This window comes from Erpetoichthys calabaricus, chromosome 7 (assembly GCF_900747795.2).
Source record: "Erpetoichthys calabaricus chromosome 7, fErpCal1.3, whole genome shotgun sequence".
Taxonomy (NCBI): Eukaryota; Metazoa; Chordata; class Cladistia; order Polypteriformes; family Polypteridae; genus Erpetoichthys; species Erpetoichthys calabaricus.
The window spans coordinates 98,524,529-98,547,238 of NC_041400.2; the positions used below are offsets into that span (position 1 = coordinate 98,524,529).

The window sequence follows — 22,710 nt, forward strand, 5'->3', positions numbered from 1 at the left end:
AAAACAGAGAAAAAAAGCCAAATTTGACATCATGTCACACAGCACTCCAAAAATGGGCCAGACAAAATTATTGGCACCTTTTCAAAATTGTGGGTAAATCGTTTTATTTCAAGTATATGATGCTTGTTTGAACTCACCTGTGGCAAGAAACAGGTGCTGGCAATATAGCCATCACACCTGAAGCCAGTTAAAATGGAGAAAAGTTGACTCAACCTTTCTGTTGTGTGTCTGAGTGTGCCACACTAAGCATGGAGAACAGAAAGAAGAGCAGAGAATTGTCTGAGGACTTGAGAACAAAAATTGTGGAAAAATATCAACAATCTCAAGGCTACAAGTCCATCTCCAGAGATCTTCATGTTCCTTTGTCCACTGTGCGCAACATAATCAAGAAGTTCACAACACATGGCACTGTAGCTAATCTCCCTGGACGTGGACTGAAGAGAAAAATTGATAAAAGACTGCAACGAAGGATAGTCCGAATGGTGGATAAACAGCCCCAATCAACTTCAAAACATATTCAAGCTGTTCTGCAGACTCAGGGTGCAACAGTGTCAGCTTGAACTATCCATCGACATCTGAACGAAATGAAACGCTATGGCAGGAGAGCAAGGAGGACCCCACTGCTGACAAAGAAACATAAAAAAGCCAGACTGGAGTTTGCCAACATGTACTTGAGGAAGCCAAAATCCTTCTGAGCGAACGTCTTGTGGACAGATGAGACCAAGGTAGAGCTTTTTGGTAAAGCTCATCACTCTACTGTTTACAGAAAATGGAGTGAAGCCTACGAAGAAAAGAACACAGTACCTACAGTCAAACATGGTGGAGGTTCTAAGATGTTTTGGGGATGTTTAGCTGCCTCTGGCACTGGATGCCTTGACTGTGTGCAAGGCATCATGAAATCTGAAGACTACCAAAAGATATTGGGACGCAATGTAGGGCCCAGTGTCAGAAAGCTGGGTCTGTGTCAGAGGTCATGGGTGTTTCAGCAGGACAATGACCCCAAACATACCTCTAAAAGCACCCAGAAATGGTTGAAGACAAAGCGCTTGAGAGTTCTGAAGTGGCCAGCAATGAGTCCGGATCTAAATCCGATTGAACACTTATGGAGAGATCTCAAAATTGCTGTTGGGAGAAGGCGCCCTTCAAATCTGAGAGACCTTGAGCAGTTTGCAAAAGAAGAGTGGTCGGAAATTCCAGTTGAGAGGTGTAACAAGCTTGTTGATGGTTATAGTAAGCGCTTGAATTCAGTTATTTTTTACAAAGAAATGGTGCATTTTCTGGGAAAATTCCAGGGGTGCCGATAATTTCAGCCATGACTGTACATCTATCCTGGTTTGTAATCCATAAAGCATTATTCCAGTATGTTAAATTTATCAAATATAAAATTAAATATTCAAATAACCTTTTAATCTGGTCACCATCAGTCTTGTTAATAAATTTGTAAAATATGAACTTGCATAAAAATGTACTAAATACAAAACTATTCCACAAGCTCCATTCTCAACTTCTTTATACAAGTTTACCTTATTTATAGCCTGGATGAGTCTGATTCTACTCTCCCCTGGCTGAAGTATGAAGTTGTGCAATTCCAGGGTTTCTAATTTGGGAATCTGGATTATCACTTTTCCTTCAACTTGTCTCATCAGAGTAAGTAATTCTAAGTACACTTCAATTTCAATACTCCACTGCTGTGAAACGAGATCTGCAAATTAATGTAGATGACATTAAACCAAATCAAAAGAAAGCAAAAGGGCTAGAAATTGAAGTCAGGTATGAAGAAGTAAATAATACAGGAAGATATATGTAGTAAAATATATTACATTGCATATCTCAATATATTTTCATAATTTTGTAAATAAATCATATAAAGAACAGCAATACTGCAAGATATTATCAGACCTTTAAAAAAGGCAAGTAGGCAGACAGCACAGATAACACATGGACATCATTGCTACCATTTAAGTCATGTTTTATAGTTTTTAATTCTAGTTTACTTGCCATCTGGCTGCTTTGAATGTACTTGCTTATTTCAAAACTAGAATGACTGGGACCAGGAGCAGACCTCAGCAATTTTAGGCACAAGACTAGAGTTAACTCTGGTAGACATATTGGTCCACTACAGGGAACACTCATGTATACAAGAACACATTTTTTTTTTAATTTCTAACTACCTAACTCATACATGTGGGCTGTGATAGGTTACCTAATGGGCAAGGGTAAGTCTGATAATGCTACCATGGGACAGAAACAGAGCTAAGGGCTATAAAAGAATTAGAGTGAAGACAGTGAAGGAATCATGCACTGGTAAAGTATGATGCTAGTTATTATTCCATTCTGTAATTAAGGGCACTACCAGGAAACAGTAAAGCCATTTATAAACCAAGTGTCGAGTAGGCAAAAGACAGTGGCAACAGACAAACAGTGGCAGAGAGAGAGAGAGTCACAAACTTGAAAAAAACATGGAATGTTCTTGACTACACTACAAGACAGCCAACATTACAAATGAAGAAATGCCAGACATCAAAAAAGAGAAATACAACTAAAATATAAAGTCACCAGAAAAATCACAATTTAACAAGAGATCCTTCTCTAAAATGATTATTAAGAAAAAAAGTAAAAATGTATTAAGAATTATAGTTTGCATTTCAGCTGTTTAATACCAGACTCTCTGATGTATTGCAAATTTATTTATTCAATTATATTATGAATGTTTGCATATTTCACAAACATAAAAAACATACCATAACTGGGAACTGATGTAAGATACACCAACTGAAAAATATCAAAAGCTTCAATTTCAATAGGCTTCCATATTCCCTGGGTTGGAAAGGAAGGTCCCCAGTCCCAGCTAAATGAGCACTGTTCCTACAAAAAGACAATAAAAACCATGTCAATGGCATGAATTTTTACTTTAAGCAAATAAACTCTAACAAACATAAAAACTTCATGTTGTAACCTTCACTGTATGGCCTTTTTTCCATTATAAACACTTTACCTTCTGATTCTACCAATGGTCTACTTTAGACCATGTGAAACATTTTCTACTGCGAGAGCCTAAAATAATTAAAATAACTAAAAAAAATGGATTTATTTGATGAATGCATATAGGTTTTGTGTTTCAGCTAAGTACACAATAAGCCACATAAACATGATGGGAAGTGAAATGATGAGAATTACAAGCTCTCATCATAACCCTTTTGTAATTGAAGATTATTCTTTTTCATAAGTGATTAAGCTTAAACAATTTTCCATTGATTGAGATAATCAACAAAGTATGTGAAGTAGTAAATAATTATGTAGATTCTGTAATTACCTATGGAATATATAGTATTCTAACAAATCAGTTTTGAGGTCCTTTCCTACATAAAGATCTTAAAGGTTTTGACACAATAATCTCTTTTGGGCTTAATTTTTGTTCACTTGTTTTCTAATGTTAAAAATCTATAACTGCCTCCTGTTTTTTTTTTTATTTAAAAAAAACACAAATGATAGTTAACAAGGGGATACATACAAGGCAAGGGACTCATCATACAGTATTTTTCAATAAAATATTTGGAAACAACAGTAAAAATTATAAGACTGAGAATATCCTATCTATTCCACTTGATATAAAATGTGGATAATATATGAAAAAGCAAAATCTACAATCTTAAGACAAGGTAAAACGAGAGCACCAAAAGTAACAAAAATACAAGTTTTATTTACTATGAGAATTGATTTCTAATTTTCATGCACTTATAAGATTTGGGCACTGGTGTTAAATCCATAAAATACTGTAAGCTCTATATTGAGTAAGAACTGCTTAAAAGTAGAATGTTGCTCTTTCCAAACCATATATATACACACACACATACAAACATATATATACAGAGGGGAAAAAAGTACATACATCCACACACACACACACACACATTAACTACAGGAAGCATCAAATTATGGCTAAAGGTGCTAGTTGATGTTAATGTAAAGATACCTGTGAATCAGTGCTGGGTAGGATGCTTTTTTTAATTCATATAATTCATGATCTGGATATGCATAACAGTATGTTACTAACAGGCCATGTGAGGTCTGCACAATAAATAAGGTGGACTAGACACCTTTTAACATGCAAAATCGTTACTTTGAACCTAAGCAGAATTCAGAGTTGGGCAAATACAGTATGTGGCAGCCAAAGTTTAATATAAATTAATGTAATGTTTCATATTGAGGAATTACAAACATTAAATATAACTTGCATAATGAAGTGTTGGAAAGTTTTAAATCATAGTGGACTTGTTTCTGTCAAAAACCAGACGCTGAACAGAAGTTATTTAGATGATTAATTAGATACTTGGTTACACAGAAGGCACCTGAAGGCCAAGACAGAAGCTGCTGAAACAGTGGCCTCTGTGTGGAAACAAAATTTTTCTAAGACATTCTACCAAAATATTTAATTATTATGAAACATAGACAAGGCATTGATATTAGGGGAGAAAAGTGCTGAATTGTATGGATGGAGTCAATTATTGAGGCCAGGTTTATTGCCGTGCTTAAAAACCTGTGTAATGGTAAGGCTGCAGGTTTGTTCTGATGAGAATCAAAGAGAGATGCTGAAAGTAGTTTATGGTATGTTGGTTAGCATGCCTCTTCAGTCTTGCATGGAAGGAGCAACAAGAATGCTAAAATTTTCAAAATGAGGACAAAAGAGTGTATTCTACAGAAAGTTTTCAGCTTATCATATTCCCCAAAATCACATTTTTAACTACATTATATATAAAAAGTGACTGTCTAGGATAAGAGAAATACTGCAAATACTTATCTGTAAAGAGCTTTAATCACTTCCCCAATATCAGTGAAAAACATTTACAGCATTCTGTGTACAATATGGCATTAAAATAAACTGACTGAGTAAGTACAACTAAAGAAAAAAATATTTAGCATTGCCTAGTGCTCATATTGTAAACAAACTGGAGACAAACACTTGTTTGACTCTGAATAGAATATCAAAAAAGGGTTTAAGTTGAAATTTCCTCAGATTATAAATTGCTTTGGACAAATGGAAGGTTGCAAAAAATGACAAAGATCCAGATATAAAAGACTGAAACTTAAAGACAATGGATACATTTATTATGAAGAAAGCAGTTCAGCTAAATTTCCTGTCCCTCATATAAACGTAGAACAGTGAATAGGTATTTATTGTTATTTATATGGGTTACTGGTTTACTTTTTTATTCTGGGACAGAGGATACATTTTCAAGGACAAAGAGTATTTCCATAGAGCAGATAACTCAGGAGGACACTGCTTTTTGCAGTCTATACTAACATTAATGTCATATATACAATAGCTGTTAAATCCTCACAATGTCAGATTTAGAATAAGCAGGTAAAACGTCATGGAGCAGTTCTATATATCACATCAGAAAATTCAAGTTAATAGAAGAGTTTGTAAATTAAACATACAGTTAGGTCCATAAATATTTGGACAGAGACAACTTTTTTCTAATTTTGGTTCTGTACATTACCACAATGAATTTTAAATGAAACAACTCAGATGCAGTTGAAGTGCAAACTTTCAGCTTTAATTCAGTGGGGTGAACAAAACGATTGCATAAAAATGTGAGGCAACTAAAGCATTTTTTGAACACAATCCCTTCATTTCAGGGGCTCAAAAGTAATTGGACAATTGACTCAAAGGCTATTTCATGGGCAGGTGTGGGCAAGTCCATCATTATGTCATTATCAATTAAGCAGATAAAAGGCCTGGAGTTGATCTGAGGTGTGGTGCTTGCATGTGGAAGATTTTGCTGTGAACAGACAACATGCGGTCAAAGGAGCTCTCCATGCAGGTGAAAGAAGCCATCCTTAAGCTGCGAAAACAGAAAAAACCCATCTGAGAAATTGCTACAATATTACGAGTGGCAAAATCTACAGTTTGGTGAAAGAAAGAAAGCAAGCACTGGTGAACTCAGCAACGCAAAAAGACCTGGACATCCACGGAAGACAACAGTGGTGGATGATCGCAGAATCATTTCCATGGTGAAGAGAAACCCCTTCACAACAGCCAACCAAGTGAACAACACTCTCCAGGGGGTAGGCGTATCGATATCCAAGTCTACTATAAAGAGAAGACTGCATGAAAGTAAATACAGAGGGTGCACTGCAAGGTGCAAGTCACTCATAAGCCTCAAGAATAGAAAGGCTAGATTGGACTTTGCTAAAGAACATCTAAAAAAGCCAGCACAGTTCTGGAAAAACATTCTTTGGACAGATGAAACCAAGATCAACCTCTACCAGAATGATGGCAAGAAAAAAATATGGAGAAGGCGTGGAACAGCTCATTATCCAAAGCATATCACATTATCTGTAAAACACGGTGGAGGCAGTGTGATGGCATGGCTGCCAGTGGCACTGGGACACTAGAGTTTATTGATGTGACACAGGACAGAAGCAGCTGAATGAATTCTAAGGTGTTCAGGGACATACTGTCTGCTCAAATCCAGCTAAATGCAGTCAAATTGATTGGGCGGCGTTTCATGATACAGATGGACAATGACCCAAAACATACAGCCAAAGCAACCCAGGAGTTTATTAAAGCAAAATTCTTAAAATTCTTAAAATTCTTGAATGGCCAAGTCAGTCACCTGATCTTAACCCAAGTGAGCATGCATTTCACTTGTTGAAGACTAAACTTCAGACAGAAAGGCCCACAAACAAACAGCAACTGAAAGCCGCTGCAGTAAAGGCCTGGCAGAGCATTAAAAAGGAGGAAACCCAGCATCTGGTGATGTCCATGAATTCAAGACTTCAGGCTGTCATTGCCAGCAAAGGGTTTTCAACCAAGTATTAGTAATGAACATTTTATTTCCAGTTATTTAATTTGTCCAATTACTTTTGAGCCCCTGAAATGAAGGGATTGTGTTCCAGTCAGTAGTTTAACAGTAATTTTAGTCCTATAGGCCCCCTTTTTATAGGGTGATTTTAGGAAGGTGGGGTGGGATCTATGTTGTTGCCTACCATTACTATTTTTTTTTTTACTGTGTTGTCTTTACTTATGAAACTCAAAATAAAACATTCTAACACCATTTATATTTTCTACGTTAGCAAGATCCAAAAATGATGCTGTTACCTTTCTGATAAAATTGACATGGCATTCTCCCTTTTGCACTGGTGGTGAACACACTGGAGGTACAGGATATGAAGTATGAGCATTCCACTGTGCTGCTGCATAAGTAACCGCAGAGGTAAAGGCAATCTCTAGAACATTTACTTCTTTGATAACATTTGTTACATCAAAACTCTAAAACAAGAACAAAAAGAGGTAGAATACATAACAAAATGTCCACTCACTTGTGAAGCAAGTTATAATAAAGCAAGCTTAACTCACATATCTCAGAAACATGTTGTTGGTATTCCCCACAAGAACTTTGTTAACAGAAACAGTTGCTACTGTATCAATGCCTTCAAGAATAAGGTTAACCCTTTTTTGCTGCCTGTGTGTGAAAGGAAAGAAATGTGTTCTTGGTTTAATATTTTGCATTTTAATGAGTCCATTTAAAAATTCTACTCTCATAAAGTAAATACTGTAAATAAAAGTTAACTGTTTGAACAGCCACATTATTCTTATCAAGGATATGAACACAGATTTATATTCAAGAATATGAACACAGATTTATATTCTTAATACTAGGAATGATGTATACCTACAAATTACAATACATTGAAATACTGGGACACACTCCTATTAAATGGAAAACATCTAACACAAGATTTGTACTTAATTTAAAAGAAAACAATAATTATTCTTAAAAGTGTTATCAAAACTGCTTTTTGTATCTCTCTATATTATAAAAAAAAATCTTGGAAGGGAGAACAGGGAGACGAGACGTGATCTTCTTGGAAGACACTTAAAAGACCCATGAGATGAAAGAGATTGGCCACGGAGCTTCTCGCGGGGACCTTAAACCGGAGATTTGGTGCCAAGAGATTATCCTAGGACCGTCTCGCAGGGACATGGAACATGAGATTCTTGCAAGTCACGCACTACTTACAACCATTTTCAAATAAGACCACGGTCAACAAAACATTCAGTCGTGTAAAGGCTTTTAGCAGACGCAGATCCTGTGCTCTCAGCACATATAAAGCGCATAAGGACAATACGTTCTAGATGAAACGTCAACGACTAAGCGAAGAAGAAAGAGCAGCATGGAGAAAAGAGACCCAAAAGCGTTGGAGAGAAAAAAATGCAGATAAGAGATTATGAAAACAGTGGAATTCGAAAAGCTAAAAAAAAAAACGATGGCACAATACACATGCAGAGAAAGCTAAAGAATATGAAAGCAGTAAAATTCGAAAGTATCAAAAAAAAGATAGTAAAGATTGCATTAGCGCAAACAAACGGAAATTATTACTCGAAAAAGGGGAAAATAATCATCACGGACCAGGTGTAATTGAAAAAATAGCAGGGAAAGCGAGGTCAGAAATAAAATACAAAGAGTAGAAAATAAAGTAAAACGTCATAAAGATGTTCAAAAACAAGGGGGTGAAACACATGCAGAGCAGGTTAGAGATAATGAAAACAGTGGAATACAAAAGACACAAAAAAAAATGTAGGTGCGATATACATGCAGAGCAAGTTACAGAATATAAAAGCAGAAAAATTCTAAAGTATCAAAAAAGATGGTAGAAATTACTACTCGGTGAAATAACGGAAAGGCGAATAGAGATCGAATATACGGACATAGATGATATGTCAGAACTATGGAAATATTGTAAGGCTTTGAAGTTTAAGTCAGAGACTTGTAGATCATCTAATTCGTACACAATGAGAAGGCGTATCCAAGAGAATTAAAAGATTTGATGTTTGGGGAAAAAGAAATCCACAAACAGTTCGTCAGTCATTCATTTCCCAACTCGTTATATCCGAAAACAGGGTCACGGGGGTCTGCTGGAGCCAATCCCAGCCAGCACAGGGAAGCAAGTCAGGAACAAACCCCGGGCAGGGTGCCAGGCAACCACAGGATCTATAAACACTACAGGCAAAATATACGAGTCTACAATAATCTTTTCGCCTTCGCATCATTCAATGCTCAAACAATAGATTTACACAATAATGGACCATACGTTATGAGAATCTGTGGTTCCGCAACAATTAAAGCAACAACAAGTTTAATTGCGAAGAAAACACAATTTGGTCAGGTGTATATTTATGATCTCCGAGAAGCAATGCAAATTTTAACAGGCGACAAGAAAGGTAATGTAGTATATATTCCGTAAATAACATTAGACACCAAAGGAGATCTTGATAGGCCTTCGTATTAGAATGTTTACAGTTTCCCGTGAGAATAGCTTTTGCTATGACAATTATAAATCACAGGGACAAATATTAGAAAAAGTCGGATTATTTATTTGAGAAAAAGAAACAATATTCACTCACGGGCAGTTATGTGTTGCGATGTCACAATGTATCTCCAAAAACGGAATCAAAATTCAATGCAATCTTGAAGAAAAGGTAATTCCAAATATTGTTTTTAACTGAAGCTTTAGAGTAAAAGTGCAAATAATGAAATTAAAATAATTCCAAAGAAAAAAAAAAAGCTTTTAAAATTGTATATCCGATTAACCAAACACGGGGGTTGGCGAGCCCCGTAGTTTATTTAAAAAACCAAATAACAAAATCAGGATATCTAGGTGATCTATGAATTATTATTATATGTATTAGGCCAGCTCATTAACATATTTTTATTGTGTAATCATGATTACACTATGTGCTCTGCCAAATACAGCCTAATTCGCCCAGCAATAGGAAAAGACAATTTAATTTCCAAACATTTTTAACTTTCTCATGTAGTCTTATAGTTATATCACATTAGGCAACTTTTCCAGTCATAGCATTCATTTACAAAATCTCAGAAATTAGAGTCTGAGGCTGTTTTTGACGTGCTTTTCTTTTTTTTTTTTCACCGAACAGCTTTATACCAAAGGTAAATAGAATTAAAGACAAATTACAATTAAAATTTTTTTAATTTATTTGAAACTCATTTAACCAGACATTATATGCTATACGATATTATGCCATGTAATTTTAAATTTTATAGTGAAGCATTCATAAAATAATCAAACTTTAACACCAAAGCTCCTTTTTACCAAAAGCCATTTATGTAGATATTAATGACATGATCACTTTAGAAGTACAATATGAAAGGTGTTTTGCTTTTGGCTAAGCACTGTACATTTATTTCCTGAACTAGAAACTTGCTTGACTGAGAGACAGCTCTTCAGTATAAGATTGCATATTTTACAAATTCTAAGACTTAATTTTCCGTTGCATGACAGATAAAGGAATGCCTTCACCACCCTAATTAGGACAATATTAAGCAAAACTGGAATATAATGCAACTGTGCTCTTAGCAATCATATCTGCTCTTCAGTTAAAAGTGTGTTAATCAAAGTACATATTCATGTGAATCATCAAATTTGTAAACTAATCATTTGTCTAGTGGACAAGACTACCAGTTGTATCCAGCAGTTATATGTCTCCTGACAATGTATTCTTTAAGGACTGCAACTATCCTAAAACTAATTTAACCCTCCCCTGTAATCTTCATTGAAATATTACAATAAGAAAAAGAAGCCCATAAAACACTACCACTGCTTCACATTTTTTTCATATAGGAATTGCCTATATCACTCAGTTTAAAAATTGTCTACAAACATAATAAACAAAGGATCTCCTACAATAAATATCAGCTACAAATGTGGTAACAAATTTATGCATTGTGCTATCATATGTTAAACTCAGGAGCAAAACGTATGCCTGCAATAGCAGACACACGGCAGCACCTTGTTATAGAGAAGAGACACCAAGAAATTTAGCAATGCACTTATTCAGGGCAAATTACAGTGATAAATAGAAGTGACCATATTTTTGATTGTAAATTGGACAGATGCTTCTTTAAACATTTTAAAGCCATGACTTTTACTATATACTTCCATTAATAAATATTCTTTTTGTTACAACTTCACTAAGAAAGTGTATGTCATCTTATTTTCAGGCAGTACATAGTGAAACAGAAAAAACATTCAAGAAAACAATTTGGAAAATTCAGTTATAAAAAAAGAAATATCACACAAACATACTGTACACGGCATTAAATTATGCCATCTTTTTATGGGAAAAATGAGTGCAATAGAGATTCTGAGCAGTTAAGTGAAACACCAACTTTTTCATTTGAATGATTTATTTGCCATATATCCCATGGGCATCCAGAGTCCTACTCACATTATTCCCACAGTAAAACCAAGCAACATTAAATATGGTGCATTTCACAGAATAAAAAAAGAACTATCAATGCTATAAAAGCCATCAGTGCACAAATCCATAACAAGTGATAACAGTAACTAACACACATTATTACAACGAATACTGCACAATGAGGAAAAACTGGTTTGTTTTAAATCACCTCATGTCTGTTTAGACAAGGCTTTGTTATACGTCCCATATTATGTTGATATTGTGACATGTCTAGCTACAGCATGGGCTGTGGGGGGTGGAGTCTCTTGGGAAAGCACTTTGTGGGGGCTCAGGGCACCTCCTCCTGAGTAATAGGATCAGGGTAGGAGGGGAGCAGGTAGAGATTCCCCCAGAGAAGAGGCTCCTGTGTGTCATACTCGACAGGTTGTCATACTATCACAGACTACTACCACCACTTCTAGATATCTAACAACGTGCTACATTGTGGGCTGAATGTTGCTAGGCTGCTCCTTGCATACATGGTCTGTACTACTGTAGGAATTTCTGATTTCTGAAGGATCGCAAAATGTGTTTTTCTCGGGTTTTATCTGCGTCTCGTGAGGGAACATGGGCTAGGCCACTCAGAGTTTGCTTCTGGGCCACAAGTCGTTCACGGGCTGCCATTTGAATAGGCAAGGTCTAGACTTTCAAGAACAAAATGCAGCAGTTTATTTGACAATTACTAAGGAATTAGTTTTTCTACTAAACACTAAGTGCTTAAAAAGTCACAAAACAAAGTACAAGAAACAATCAAGTGCAGATCTAGAGTCATACTAACCTTGTGTCTTCAGACTCTACTGTGGTTATGCTTCCTTATTGAAAAATATCTAGCATTGCTTTTTGCAAAATGAAATTGAAAGAAATGCACAAATGTGTTTCAGTAACATGTCAGTATGAAGGTGCAAACTACTTGTATCCCTCACACTGAGTCATTAATTCAGCATTAAATGTTGTTTACCTGAAGCTGGATTGCAGAGAGAAGGTTGTTGAGTATGTCCAGTTGTCATGGGAAATCCAGCCATATATAAGATCATTGAACCTGTAATAGGGATCCTAAAAAGAAATCAAACATTTTAATAAACATCTATAGATGACAGATACAGTTTATAGTATGCTGAACAACATATTTCATGAATAATAGGATATACTGTAAATATTTTATATAAACAAGACAATGGAAACTTTATATCTATCCACCTATCCAATAAAACCAGTAATTGTTATTTGCTTTTTGCAGTGCCTTTTACTGCCTCATTTTTCTCTTACATTGATGTTATTTTTACTTTGTCTTTAAATCATAATTCTGGAAAAAAGGAAGAGCATTGATAGCATAAATTACTGAAATCTGGTATAAAATAAGTTTGCAAATCTACCTATTGTGTTTTTTTTTCTTTATCCTTGGAGTGTTCATCTTTTACCTTTGGTGAATTTCAGCAGCGTTGTAGTTTTGATGCTTCAGCAGTTGCTTCCATATTCTTGCCAATTACTTAACACAGATGTCAGGAAGATGACAAGAGAATGTGACAGTGTTATGGAAATTATAAAACTTCATTAACTAGTGGGTTACTGTTCTGCTATGATAAACCTAAGGGTGCACACATTTAGCAACTGTTAAATGAAATACAGAGGAGCAATATATATTTAAATTTACTATGCACAAGATCTGTCTGCTTTCTTTCTGCAATTTCAAGTAGTGTGCTATACTGATCTGAGCCTATGTTTAGACAATGCCATGCAGTTTACTTTATTTGCGATGATGCTGAATGTGTGAGGTGACAAGACTATAAAGGTAAATTAATTATTGTTGCTCTCGCACTAACTTTAAACACATGCTTTAATTGTTTTGAAACAGTTTAAGTTTTGTGCAATAGGTTCACAAGAGAAATGGACCACAAACTACACAGAAGTACTTACTGTAGTTAGTACCAATGACAGTGTCATTCTGATTATTAAACTTTGGTCTATAATGAGAATGGATGTAGACAAAATACCAAAGAAGCTAAAGGAAAGGGAAGATGGCTATGGTTCAAATATCTTATTAAATCATATTACAAATAGTATTACTAAACATTTTTTAGGTTTTTTACAATAAATAAGGTGAATAGGCTTATTTTTAAGCAATCTAAACATCTGCTCTGTTGTAGTACAAATTGTAAATGTTTGTAATTTGCTTTATAAATTATATTCATATTATACATTATATATTTTACTTAAAGGGTGGGTTTTAAATAGGATTATTTACATAACATTCTCAAAGCTGCTTAATCCAATTCAGGGTCTTAGGCAGTTCTGCCAATTCCAACAGCACTAGTGTAAGGTAGAAAGAAAATAGTCCTGAACAGGACAGCAGCTAAATGCAGGATCCATTCATTCATTCATTCATTCATTCACTAACCCACATTCATGCTCATACTTGTAACTTAGAGTCACCAGTTGACATAATGTATACAGTATGTCTTTATAGATGCGGAAGGAAAATCACTGCAGATGTCGGTTTGGAAAACTTTTGTGCATATTACAAAAGGATGACCACCTATAGGCCTCTACAAACTCCTGTCAACTGCCAAGATTTGGAGTCCTCTCTGAAGAACTGTCACAGGTCCATCCTAATAAGCGACTTAATTATTGAACAACAATATATAGCAACACAGTTCTTCAACAGCCTGATAACAGCAATAATTTCACTTTCTAAATTTGATGCATCACAGAAAACGATGCCAAAAAATTACACCAAATGGGAGCAAGGCATGGCTGGCTGAGGATGACCCAAACCTGAACACTATGAGCAACCCTTTATCAATAATCATCATTACACTCTTCATTATCATTAAGAATATGCCCCATATAGTCAAGCAGTAATTTTTGTGGGGCTCGTTATTTATGTGTAAACTAAAATAGTCTCTTTCTCAAACCCTCCTGATTTAAAGAATGCATTTTCCTTCCTTGCTGACAAGCTCCTTCCACTCAAACATCAACCGCACCCAGCTTGATATCACTACCACATGTCATCTAGCCCCTCCCAGCCTGTGAAGTGCTCACAGAGAGCCTATAAGAAAACTCTCTGCACTCTGCTACAATAGCAGTCAACATAAGGCTGTAAGTGTAACTGCTGTTGTTTAGGAAATATGAGATATTTAATTAAAATATACTTAATATAAATTTTAGCTTTGGTTTAGCAGTGCACACTGATCAGTACTGCCACATTATAGATACTGCGTACTAGAGTCAAATCCAGCATCTCGTTGTCTCTGTGAAGTCTGCATGTTCTCCCAGTGTCTCTGAGCTTTTCTTCTGGATATGCCAGTCTTCCTCCACCATTCTCAAAGCATTGTAGGTTTGGTTAAATGGTCCCAGTGTGAGTGTGAGCCCTTCAATTGACTGGTATCATATCCAGGGCCTTTTCTGGCATTATGCCCAGTAATGCCAGGATAGGCTCTTACACTCTGCTCCTTTGAATTACAGTAATCAGGTTTAAGAATGACTGTGAACATTACTAGTTTGCCAGTTAACATATTTGCTTTGAGATTACCAAGGAATGTTTCCAAAAGCAAAAGATACAGTATTTATAAAGAACATAACAGAAAGCAGAGGTGATTTGTGCTTTCACACAGTAAAGCATTCTAGAACGTTCTCATTTTTATGCTTCTTTTCAGAGTTAGAGAAGTGGCATCCTTAACCACGAGTACTTCTACAGCTGATTTCCTTGAGTTTTGTATGTTTTTTGTTTTTTTTTTCCTTGCATCACTGATTTTACCTTTCAGATTTAGGGAGTAAATCCATCACACAGACATTTTAAAGAAAAAACAATTATGAGTGTCTGATGTCAGGTTATGAATAAAAGGGAGCAAAACTGAATACGAATTCACTAAACAATCTAAGTCAATTTCCTGAATTTTTCTATTGGTTTTAGTATAGGAGTGTATTTCAGCCTGTTTTTATACTTGATTTAACACATTTTATTTATGTTCCTTGTAAAGCGCAGTTTAAATAAAAGACATCCGACTGCATCTTCAACTCCTGCTGTGCACTTGCCAATAAGAGTGGCAAATCAGCACCTTCCCGTTCCAGAAGAGCAACCACAACAGAAAGGGGAAATCCAATGCATGAGATTTTAATAAAACAAACATTTAATAAAATATATTCATTCCGAAAGAACAATTAGGTCGAATTATAAATTAGTAAATTTAAAAAGACGTTGAACATTTATGCAACATGCAAGAGAGACTAAAACAGGGGTCCTCAAACACAGTCCTGGAGGACCGCAGTGACTGCAGGTTTTCCTTCCAACTAGTTTCCTAATTAGAAGACAGTCCTTGCTGATAATGAAACTTGGTAATTAAATATTTGTCATGTTAGTATTTTTTTATCCAAGAGAAATTTTAATTGCACTGTAGAGTTTCCTTCTTTGACAACATTATCCATGTGTTTTGTGGACTAGAACAGATTTAAACTTACCTGTCCTGCCAATTCCCCTCTCATTTATTTTTAAACATTTTCTTAAACACAGATACTTCATGGTGCATATGCACATGTTTTAAAGGAAGAACATTAGCTGGAGAGCTGCTGGTGTATTGGTTATTTGCATTTCATGATTAACTAATGTCTAGTTAAGAAAACAGGAAAATAAATGCAGATGCTAAAAACAAAAACAGGCAATTAAGGGTTCGGAATTATAACAGGCAAGATAACTAAAATTAAGCCCAAAAACATATTGCTTTAGTAGTAATGAAATGCATTCTAATTAAGAAACTGGTTGAAGTAACAATCTGAAGCCCAAGAGGACCTCCAGGACTGCGACTGAGGACCTTTGATTTACAATGTAACTAAAATTAATCTTTGATGCATCAAAGCACTAACAAGACATACAGTTAAATACCAAGTTTCATGACCAGGAATGACGGAGTTCTAATTAGGAAACTGGCTGGAATGAACACCTTTAGCTACTGAGGCCCTCCAGGTGCATGATTGAGGAACTAAACGTTTGCGGGACATTTGCACAATGAAAAAATCGAATTTGTACCTATTAATTTGTGTGGAATACTCACAATTAATCACCAACTTTTAAGTTCTGAAAAAACAGGGAGGAAACACTTTCATAAAGAACTAACTATGCATTCTTTTCTTCCATCTCTGAATAGCAACAACTGCTAATGTCCTTTAACTCTGAACTTAAACATTACCAAGTATACCAGATGCAGAATTAATAAGACTAGCCAACCCGCGGCGTAACATACGCCGCATAATTATGTATTGATGGGTGAACACTTGCTGAACAACACAGTTGTCCAAATGGGGTGGGTTTGTGGATACCAGTGTGAGTGAATGAAAAGATGGACCTCTGGAGAGAGCAACATACAATTGTCTGTGACTGAAAGTGGGATCGTCTGTGACGATGGAGGCCACGCTGGTGAAAGTTACTTCCCAGCACCCCCCCCTCCCTCTCTCTCTCTCAGCAGCACGCATGCCTCCCCAGCCCCCCGCCCCTCTCTCTCTCAGCAGCACGCGAGCCTCCCCAGCCCACCCCTCTCCCTCTCTCTCTCTGTCAGCAGCACGCGAGCCTCCCCAGCCCCCCCCCTCTCTCAGCAGCACGCGAGCCTCCCCAGCACCCCCCTCTCTCAGGAGCACGCGAGCCTCCCCAGCCCCCCTCTCTCTCTCAGCAGCACGCGAGCTCCCTACCCTTCTCTTAGCAGCACGCGAGCTTCCCCAGCCCCCTCTCTCTCTCAGCAGCACGGGAGCCTCCCCAGCCCCCCCCAGCCCCCCCCCCTCTCTCTCAGCAGCAAGCAGCCTCCCCAGCCCCCCCTCTCTCTCTCTCTCTCAGCAGCACGGGAACCTCCCCAGCCCCCCCTCTCTCTCAGCAGCACGGCGAGCCTCCCCAGCCCCCCCCCTCTCTCTCTCTCTCTCAGCAGCACGGGAACCTCCCCAGCCCCCCCTCTCTCTCAGCAGCACGCGAGCCTCCCCAGCCCCCCCTCTCTCTCGCTCTCTCTCAGCAGCACGGGAACCTCCCCAGCCCCCCCTCTCTCTCAGCAGCACGCAAGCCCCCTCCCCCTCTCTCAGCAGCACGCGAGCCTCCCCAGCCCCCCCTCTCTCTCAGCAGCACGTGAGCCTCCCCAGCCCCCCCCTCTCTCTCTCTCTCTCAGCAGCACGCGAGCCTCCCCAGCCCCCCTCTCTCTCTCAGCAGCACGCGAGCCTCCCCAGCCCCTCTCTCTCAGCAGCACGCGAGCCTCCCCAGCCCCCCCTCTCTCTCTCTCTCTCAGCAGCACGCAGCCTCCCCAGCCCCCCCTCTCTCTCAGCAGCACGGGAACCTCCCCAAACCCCCCCCCCTCTCTCTCTCAGCAGCACGCAGCCTCCCCAGCCCCCCCCTCGCTCTCTCTCTCAGCAGCACGCGAGCCCCCTCCCCCTCTCTCAGCAGCACTCGAGCCTCCCCAGCCCCCTCCCCCTCTGTCTCTCAGAAGCACGCGTGCCCTCTCTCTCTCTCAGCAGCACGCGAGCCCCCACCCCCTCTGTCTCTCTGCTTCAGGCATTTCTCCCCTGTGCAGTGTGTGAGCGAGTGAGGAGAGAGAGAAAGCCGGTACGTTACAGTGAGCGAGAGCAGGCTCGAAGGCAATGTGTTCCTGTGGTATAGCGGGTCCATAGCTCCCTTTCAAAAGGCCATTTTTAATCAGGCGACTGACAGTAGTGGAGTCAGGCACAGAGAAGGTCAGCTGCAGAGAGAGCGTCTCGACTGTTGCAGGGCCTGAAGCAGGTGAGAGCTAATGAAAATGAGGCACAGGGCTTATTGGGTTTTAAAGACTGCTTCCTTCATTGTTTTAACTTCAGTTTTAAAGGATTGCACGGCTCTCACTTGCGCTGCCTGTGTGTGCCTCTGTGTCTCTCTGGCGTTGCCTCTCTGTGTGTGTGTGTGCGCGCCCCTCTGTCTCTCTGGCGCTGACTGTGTGTGCGCGGCTCTCTCTATCGCGCTGCCTGTGTGTGCCTCTGTATCTCTCTGGCGCTGCCTCTGTGTGAACCAAGGTTCCACTGAGGTTGACTAATGAAAAGTCAACGTGGCTCAGAGATGCAACTGTACTGTGGCACAGACAAACAGAAATGACGGCATGTTTCCCTTGGCTTCGCATCCGAGTTGGTGGGCGTGGCTCCTTCCTGCGTGCGCCATTGGCGTCTTACTTGTCGGCGGTTTAGTGAATCCACGCCCCTTCCGGCGTGCTTTCCATGGTCGGCTATTTGTCTTCTGGCTTAGTGAATTATATATATAGATGTATTCCATTAACAGAGGCAACATTACTCTTCAACAGAGAATATGCACAAGAGTATTTTCTATTTTTGCTGAAGGAAGTGAAAAGGTGCTCAGTCTTTGACTTATTTTCTTTGAGGAAAACTTTTTTATTAATTATACTGAAACAGTGCAACACAATGGACAGTAATTACCACTGCTGTCTCACAACACTGAGATCTAAGGCCCCATTTCTGCGTATGTGAAGTTTCTCCCAAAGTTATTCAATCTTCGACCCTTAATCATAAAATGATTGCGTTGTATTATATGTATGTACTGTACTGGCTAGAATTCCATTCAAATTTCACCTCTGCCAAAATCAAAACTCTGCAAGAAGCAAACTACATATTTAACTGTGCTCACTTTCAATGTTGAAAAGATCAATCATTTTGTACGTTTTATTAACCACTTTACTGTTAATACTTGATCATAGATAACCATAAATACTTCCAACATTATGCTTTGTAGCAGGAAAGGTGAAGCATGACCAGCTTTTTTCTGCCTGCATAGAACACCAAATTTAACAAATTTGCTTCAACTCTAAAAGTTCAATTTTAATTTCGTGTACCAAATACCTTTTGGAGTGTCTCAGTTCTGTGTCGTTATTTTGACGAGAAAAAAAAAAAACACAATTTCTCTATACCAGAAATGCCCTATCTTGTTGGCGTTAGTTGGAATTACGTCTAACCTATCTCTCTCTCATTCTTCCTAAGGCACGAAGCGGAAGCGGAAGCAGAAACAGAAGCGGACAATGGCCGATAGAGAGGTGAATCGCGTTGAAATTGTAGTCGAGGAACTCCAGGCACTCGATGAACAGATTCAGAAACTTCTGTCCAGACGAAGATACCTCAGAGATCTGAAGGCTCGGCTGTTGGATAAACCGTCCTCGCCATCTGTTATCAGCGTAACGTCAACCCCGCGTTGTGCCGCTCAAGTCACCTTCACCCCCGCGCCTCGTAGGAGCAACACCGATGATGACCTCGGTGTATTTCAGCAATGCAGGCAGGGGTTCAAGGCCAGAACACCTCCATCGGCACAGGCAAGCATCGTAACGCAGAACCGGTTTGACCCTCTAAGCGTCCCCAGTTCGCCTTCAGCTCCTAGTGATGTAATAGTGGTAGGTGATTCTATTGTTAGGAACCTCAATATCACTTGCCCTAATAGAAAATCTTTTGTTTCTTGTTTTCCCGGTGCTCGTGTCCGAGATGTGACGAGACGTGCGCCGGCGATCTACAAGAACAGGGCAGTTGGAGCAATTGTTTTACATGCTGGCGTAAACGACATAAGGCACCGACAGTCCGAGATCCTCAAGGAAGACTTCACTGCATTAATTAAAGACACAAAGGAGAGGACCCCATCGGCAAAGATCTTCATCTCGGGTCCACTCCCTCTCGTCAGACGATCAAACGAGTACTACAGTCGTCTGCTTGGTTTAAACAACTGGCTGCAGGGCTTCTGCAAGAATCAAGACATCGGTTTCATCAACAACTGGGACCTCTTTTGGGAAAGACCGCGTTTTTTCAAGCAAGATGGCCTGCATCCGAATAGCTTCGGAGCCCGGGTCCTCTCCGAAAACATATCCAAGGTAATTCGTTTATCTTGATTATCTATCTCTGCTTTTAACCCCTTCCGAAATGCCACTCCTGTGCTTGGTCATGATAATTGTTTAATAAAATCTTCCATAAAAGTGCACAACATAAATACTGTAATAACCAATCTTAATGCACATAGAAAATCTAGGCAATACGGCATAAACACCAATAATTTAATTAAAGTTACTACCTTAGATGAACAATGTATTAAAACTATAAAAACATATCATAGATTAAACAAAAAATACACGCAGAGCGGCGCTAATAAAAATAACTTAATTCCTGTTCCATATATCAATAACGCACATAGTATTCATCTCTGCTCCTCCGAAACATTGAATATGGCTCTATTAAATGTTAGAGCTTTAACTAACAAGACGTTTTTTATCAACGATCTTATTAGTGATAAAAAAATAGAAACGTGGCTTAGCTCAGATGGCGCAGCTGTTTTAATCGAATCTGCGCCTCCGGATTACAGTTTTACTCGTGCTGATCGCCAAGGAAAGAGAGGTGGGGGGCTAGCAAACATTTACTCAAGCAGGTTAAAATGTAAAAATATCAGTTTTGGTAAATTCAAATCTTTTGAGTATCTCGCCATTATTATTCAGGGAGATTCTCACATTCTAGTATTATCCGTGTATAGACCTCCAAAATTCAACGCGTCTTTCTTTGAGGAATTCTCTGACTTGATGTCAATCTTAATTACGAACTATGACACACTCTTAATAGTCGGCGACTTTAATTTTCATATAGATAATCAATGTGACCAAAAAGTAAAAGAATTTATGAACCTCCTGGACTCTTTTGATTTGAGACAGCTCGTTAATCAGCCTACACATAAAGCAGGTCATACGTTAGACTTAGTAATTACTAAAGGACTAAAAGTTGATATAAAGCAGGTCATTGATATTGGTCTATCAGACCATTTTCTTCTACTCTTTAATATAGACATAATGATAGAAAACACTCATGAGAAGCATATTGTTAAAAAACGGTTCTTTGACTCATCAGCAGCTTTAAAACTTTCAAACATTCTAACCAATCAGTCTGTTTATAGTGCCAACTATAATAGCGAGGAGAATGTAAATAGTAAGGTGGAAAGATTTAATACTAAAGTGAGGGCTGCTGTTGACTTAGTTGCACCTGAAAAGACAGTTAAAAAATCTTCTAGCATTGTTATACCATGGAAGACCCAAAGAGTGTCTGATTTAAAGAGAACATGCCGTAGAGCTGAGCGTAAATGGAGGAAAACTAAACTAACTATTGACTATGAAATATTAAAAGTTAAAATAACAGAATACAATAACACAGTCCGTCTTGAGAGGCGCTGCTATTTCTCTAAGATTATAAATAACCATGCTAGTAATCCCAGAGTCTTATTTTCGACAATTGATCATCTGTTAAACCCAGGTAACTCAAAGGAATGCCTCCTAAGTACTTCCAGTAAAACCTGTGAGGCTATCGCTGTATTTTTCAATCAAAAAATTAATGATATTAGAAATAACATAGTATATCTCCCCAACACTAAGGATCCTCCTAAACCCCAGTACCCCATAATAAACAAATTAAAGTCTTTCACTAGGATAGATTTACCTGATTTACATAAAATAATTTCTCAAATGAAACCCTCCACCTGTGCCCTTGACCCAATACCAACAAATTTTTTCAAAGAAGTATCGGGCGTGCTAATTGATAATGTTCTTGACATAGTAAATTCGTCATTAGATACGGGGGTCTTCCCAGACTGTCTTAAGACTGCGGTAGTTAAACCCCTACTTAAGAAAAATAATCTCGATCCCTCTGCTCTTGAAAATTATAGACCCATCTCTAACCTGCCTTTCTTAAGTAAAATTCTAGAGAAGGCAGTCATTATACAGTTAAATGAGCACCTCAATGAACATGCTATTCTTGATAAATTTCAGTCAGGTTTTAGAACAAATCACAGCACAGAAACTGCACTCGTTAAAGTAGTAAATGACTTGCGGGTAAATGCAGACAGAGGCCATTTATCTGTTCTCATCCTCTTAGATCTGAGTGCCGCATTTGACACCATTGATCATAATATCCTTAAGAATCGCCTTAGTCAATGGGTGGGCCTCTCTGGCAGTGTCTTAAATTGGTTTGAATCCTACCTGGCAGGGAGAAAATTCTTTGTTAGTTGTGGAAATTATAACTCAAAGACACATGATATTCTATATGGTGTTCCACAAGGCTCTATCCTGGGTCCACTGCTCTTCTCAATCTACATGCTTCCATTAGGTCAGATTATCTCAGGGCACAACGTGAGCTACCACAGCTATGCTGATGACACACAGCTGTATTTATCAATAGCACCTGATGACCCCAAATCTTTTGATTCGCTAACACAATGTCTAACTTGTATCTCAGAATGGATGAATAGTAACTTTCTCAAATTAAATAAAGAAAAAACCGAAATCTTAGTGATTGGCAATAATGGATACAATGAGGCTATTAGAAATAAACTGGATGCATTAGGATTAAAAGTCAAATCGGAGGTAAAAAGCTTAGGGGTAACCGTTGATTGTAATCTGAATTTTAAATCGCATATTAATCAGATCACT

General features: G+C 38.3%; 1 protein-coding gene across 1 annotated transcript in view; it reads right to left on the reverse strand.

The window, feature by feature from the left end:
• manba (mannosidase, beta A, lysosomal) overlaps window positions 1-22,710 on the reverse strand; it is a 65,321-nt gene that overhangs the window by 36,844 nt on the left and 5,767 nt on the right. Inside the window, exons 2-6 of the mRNA XM_028805207.2 lie at window positions 12,228-12,322; window positions 7,364-7,469; window positions 7,106-7,276; window positions 2,742-2,865; window positions 1,524-1,702 (exon numbers count right to left, since the gene is read on the reverse strand). Of these exons, the coding sequence (XP_028661040.1) occupies window positions 1,524-1,702; window positions 2,742-2,865; window positions 7,106-7,276; window positions 7,364-7,469; window positions 12,228-12,322 (675 nt within the window). The remainder of the gene's footprint in view (window positions 1-1,523; window positions 1,703-2,741; window positions 2,866-7,105; window positions 7,277-7,363; window positions 7,470-12,227; window positions 12,323-22,710) is intronic.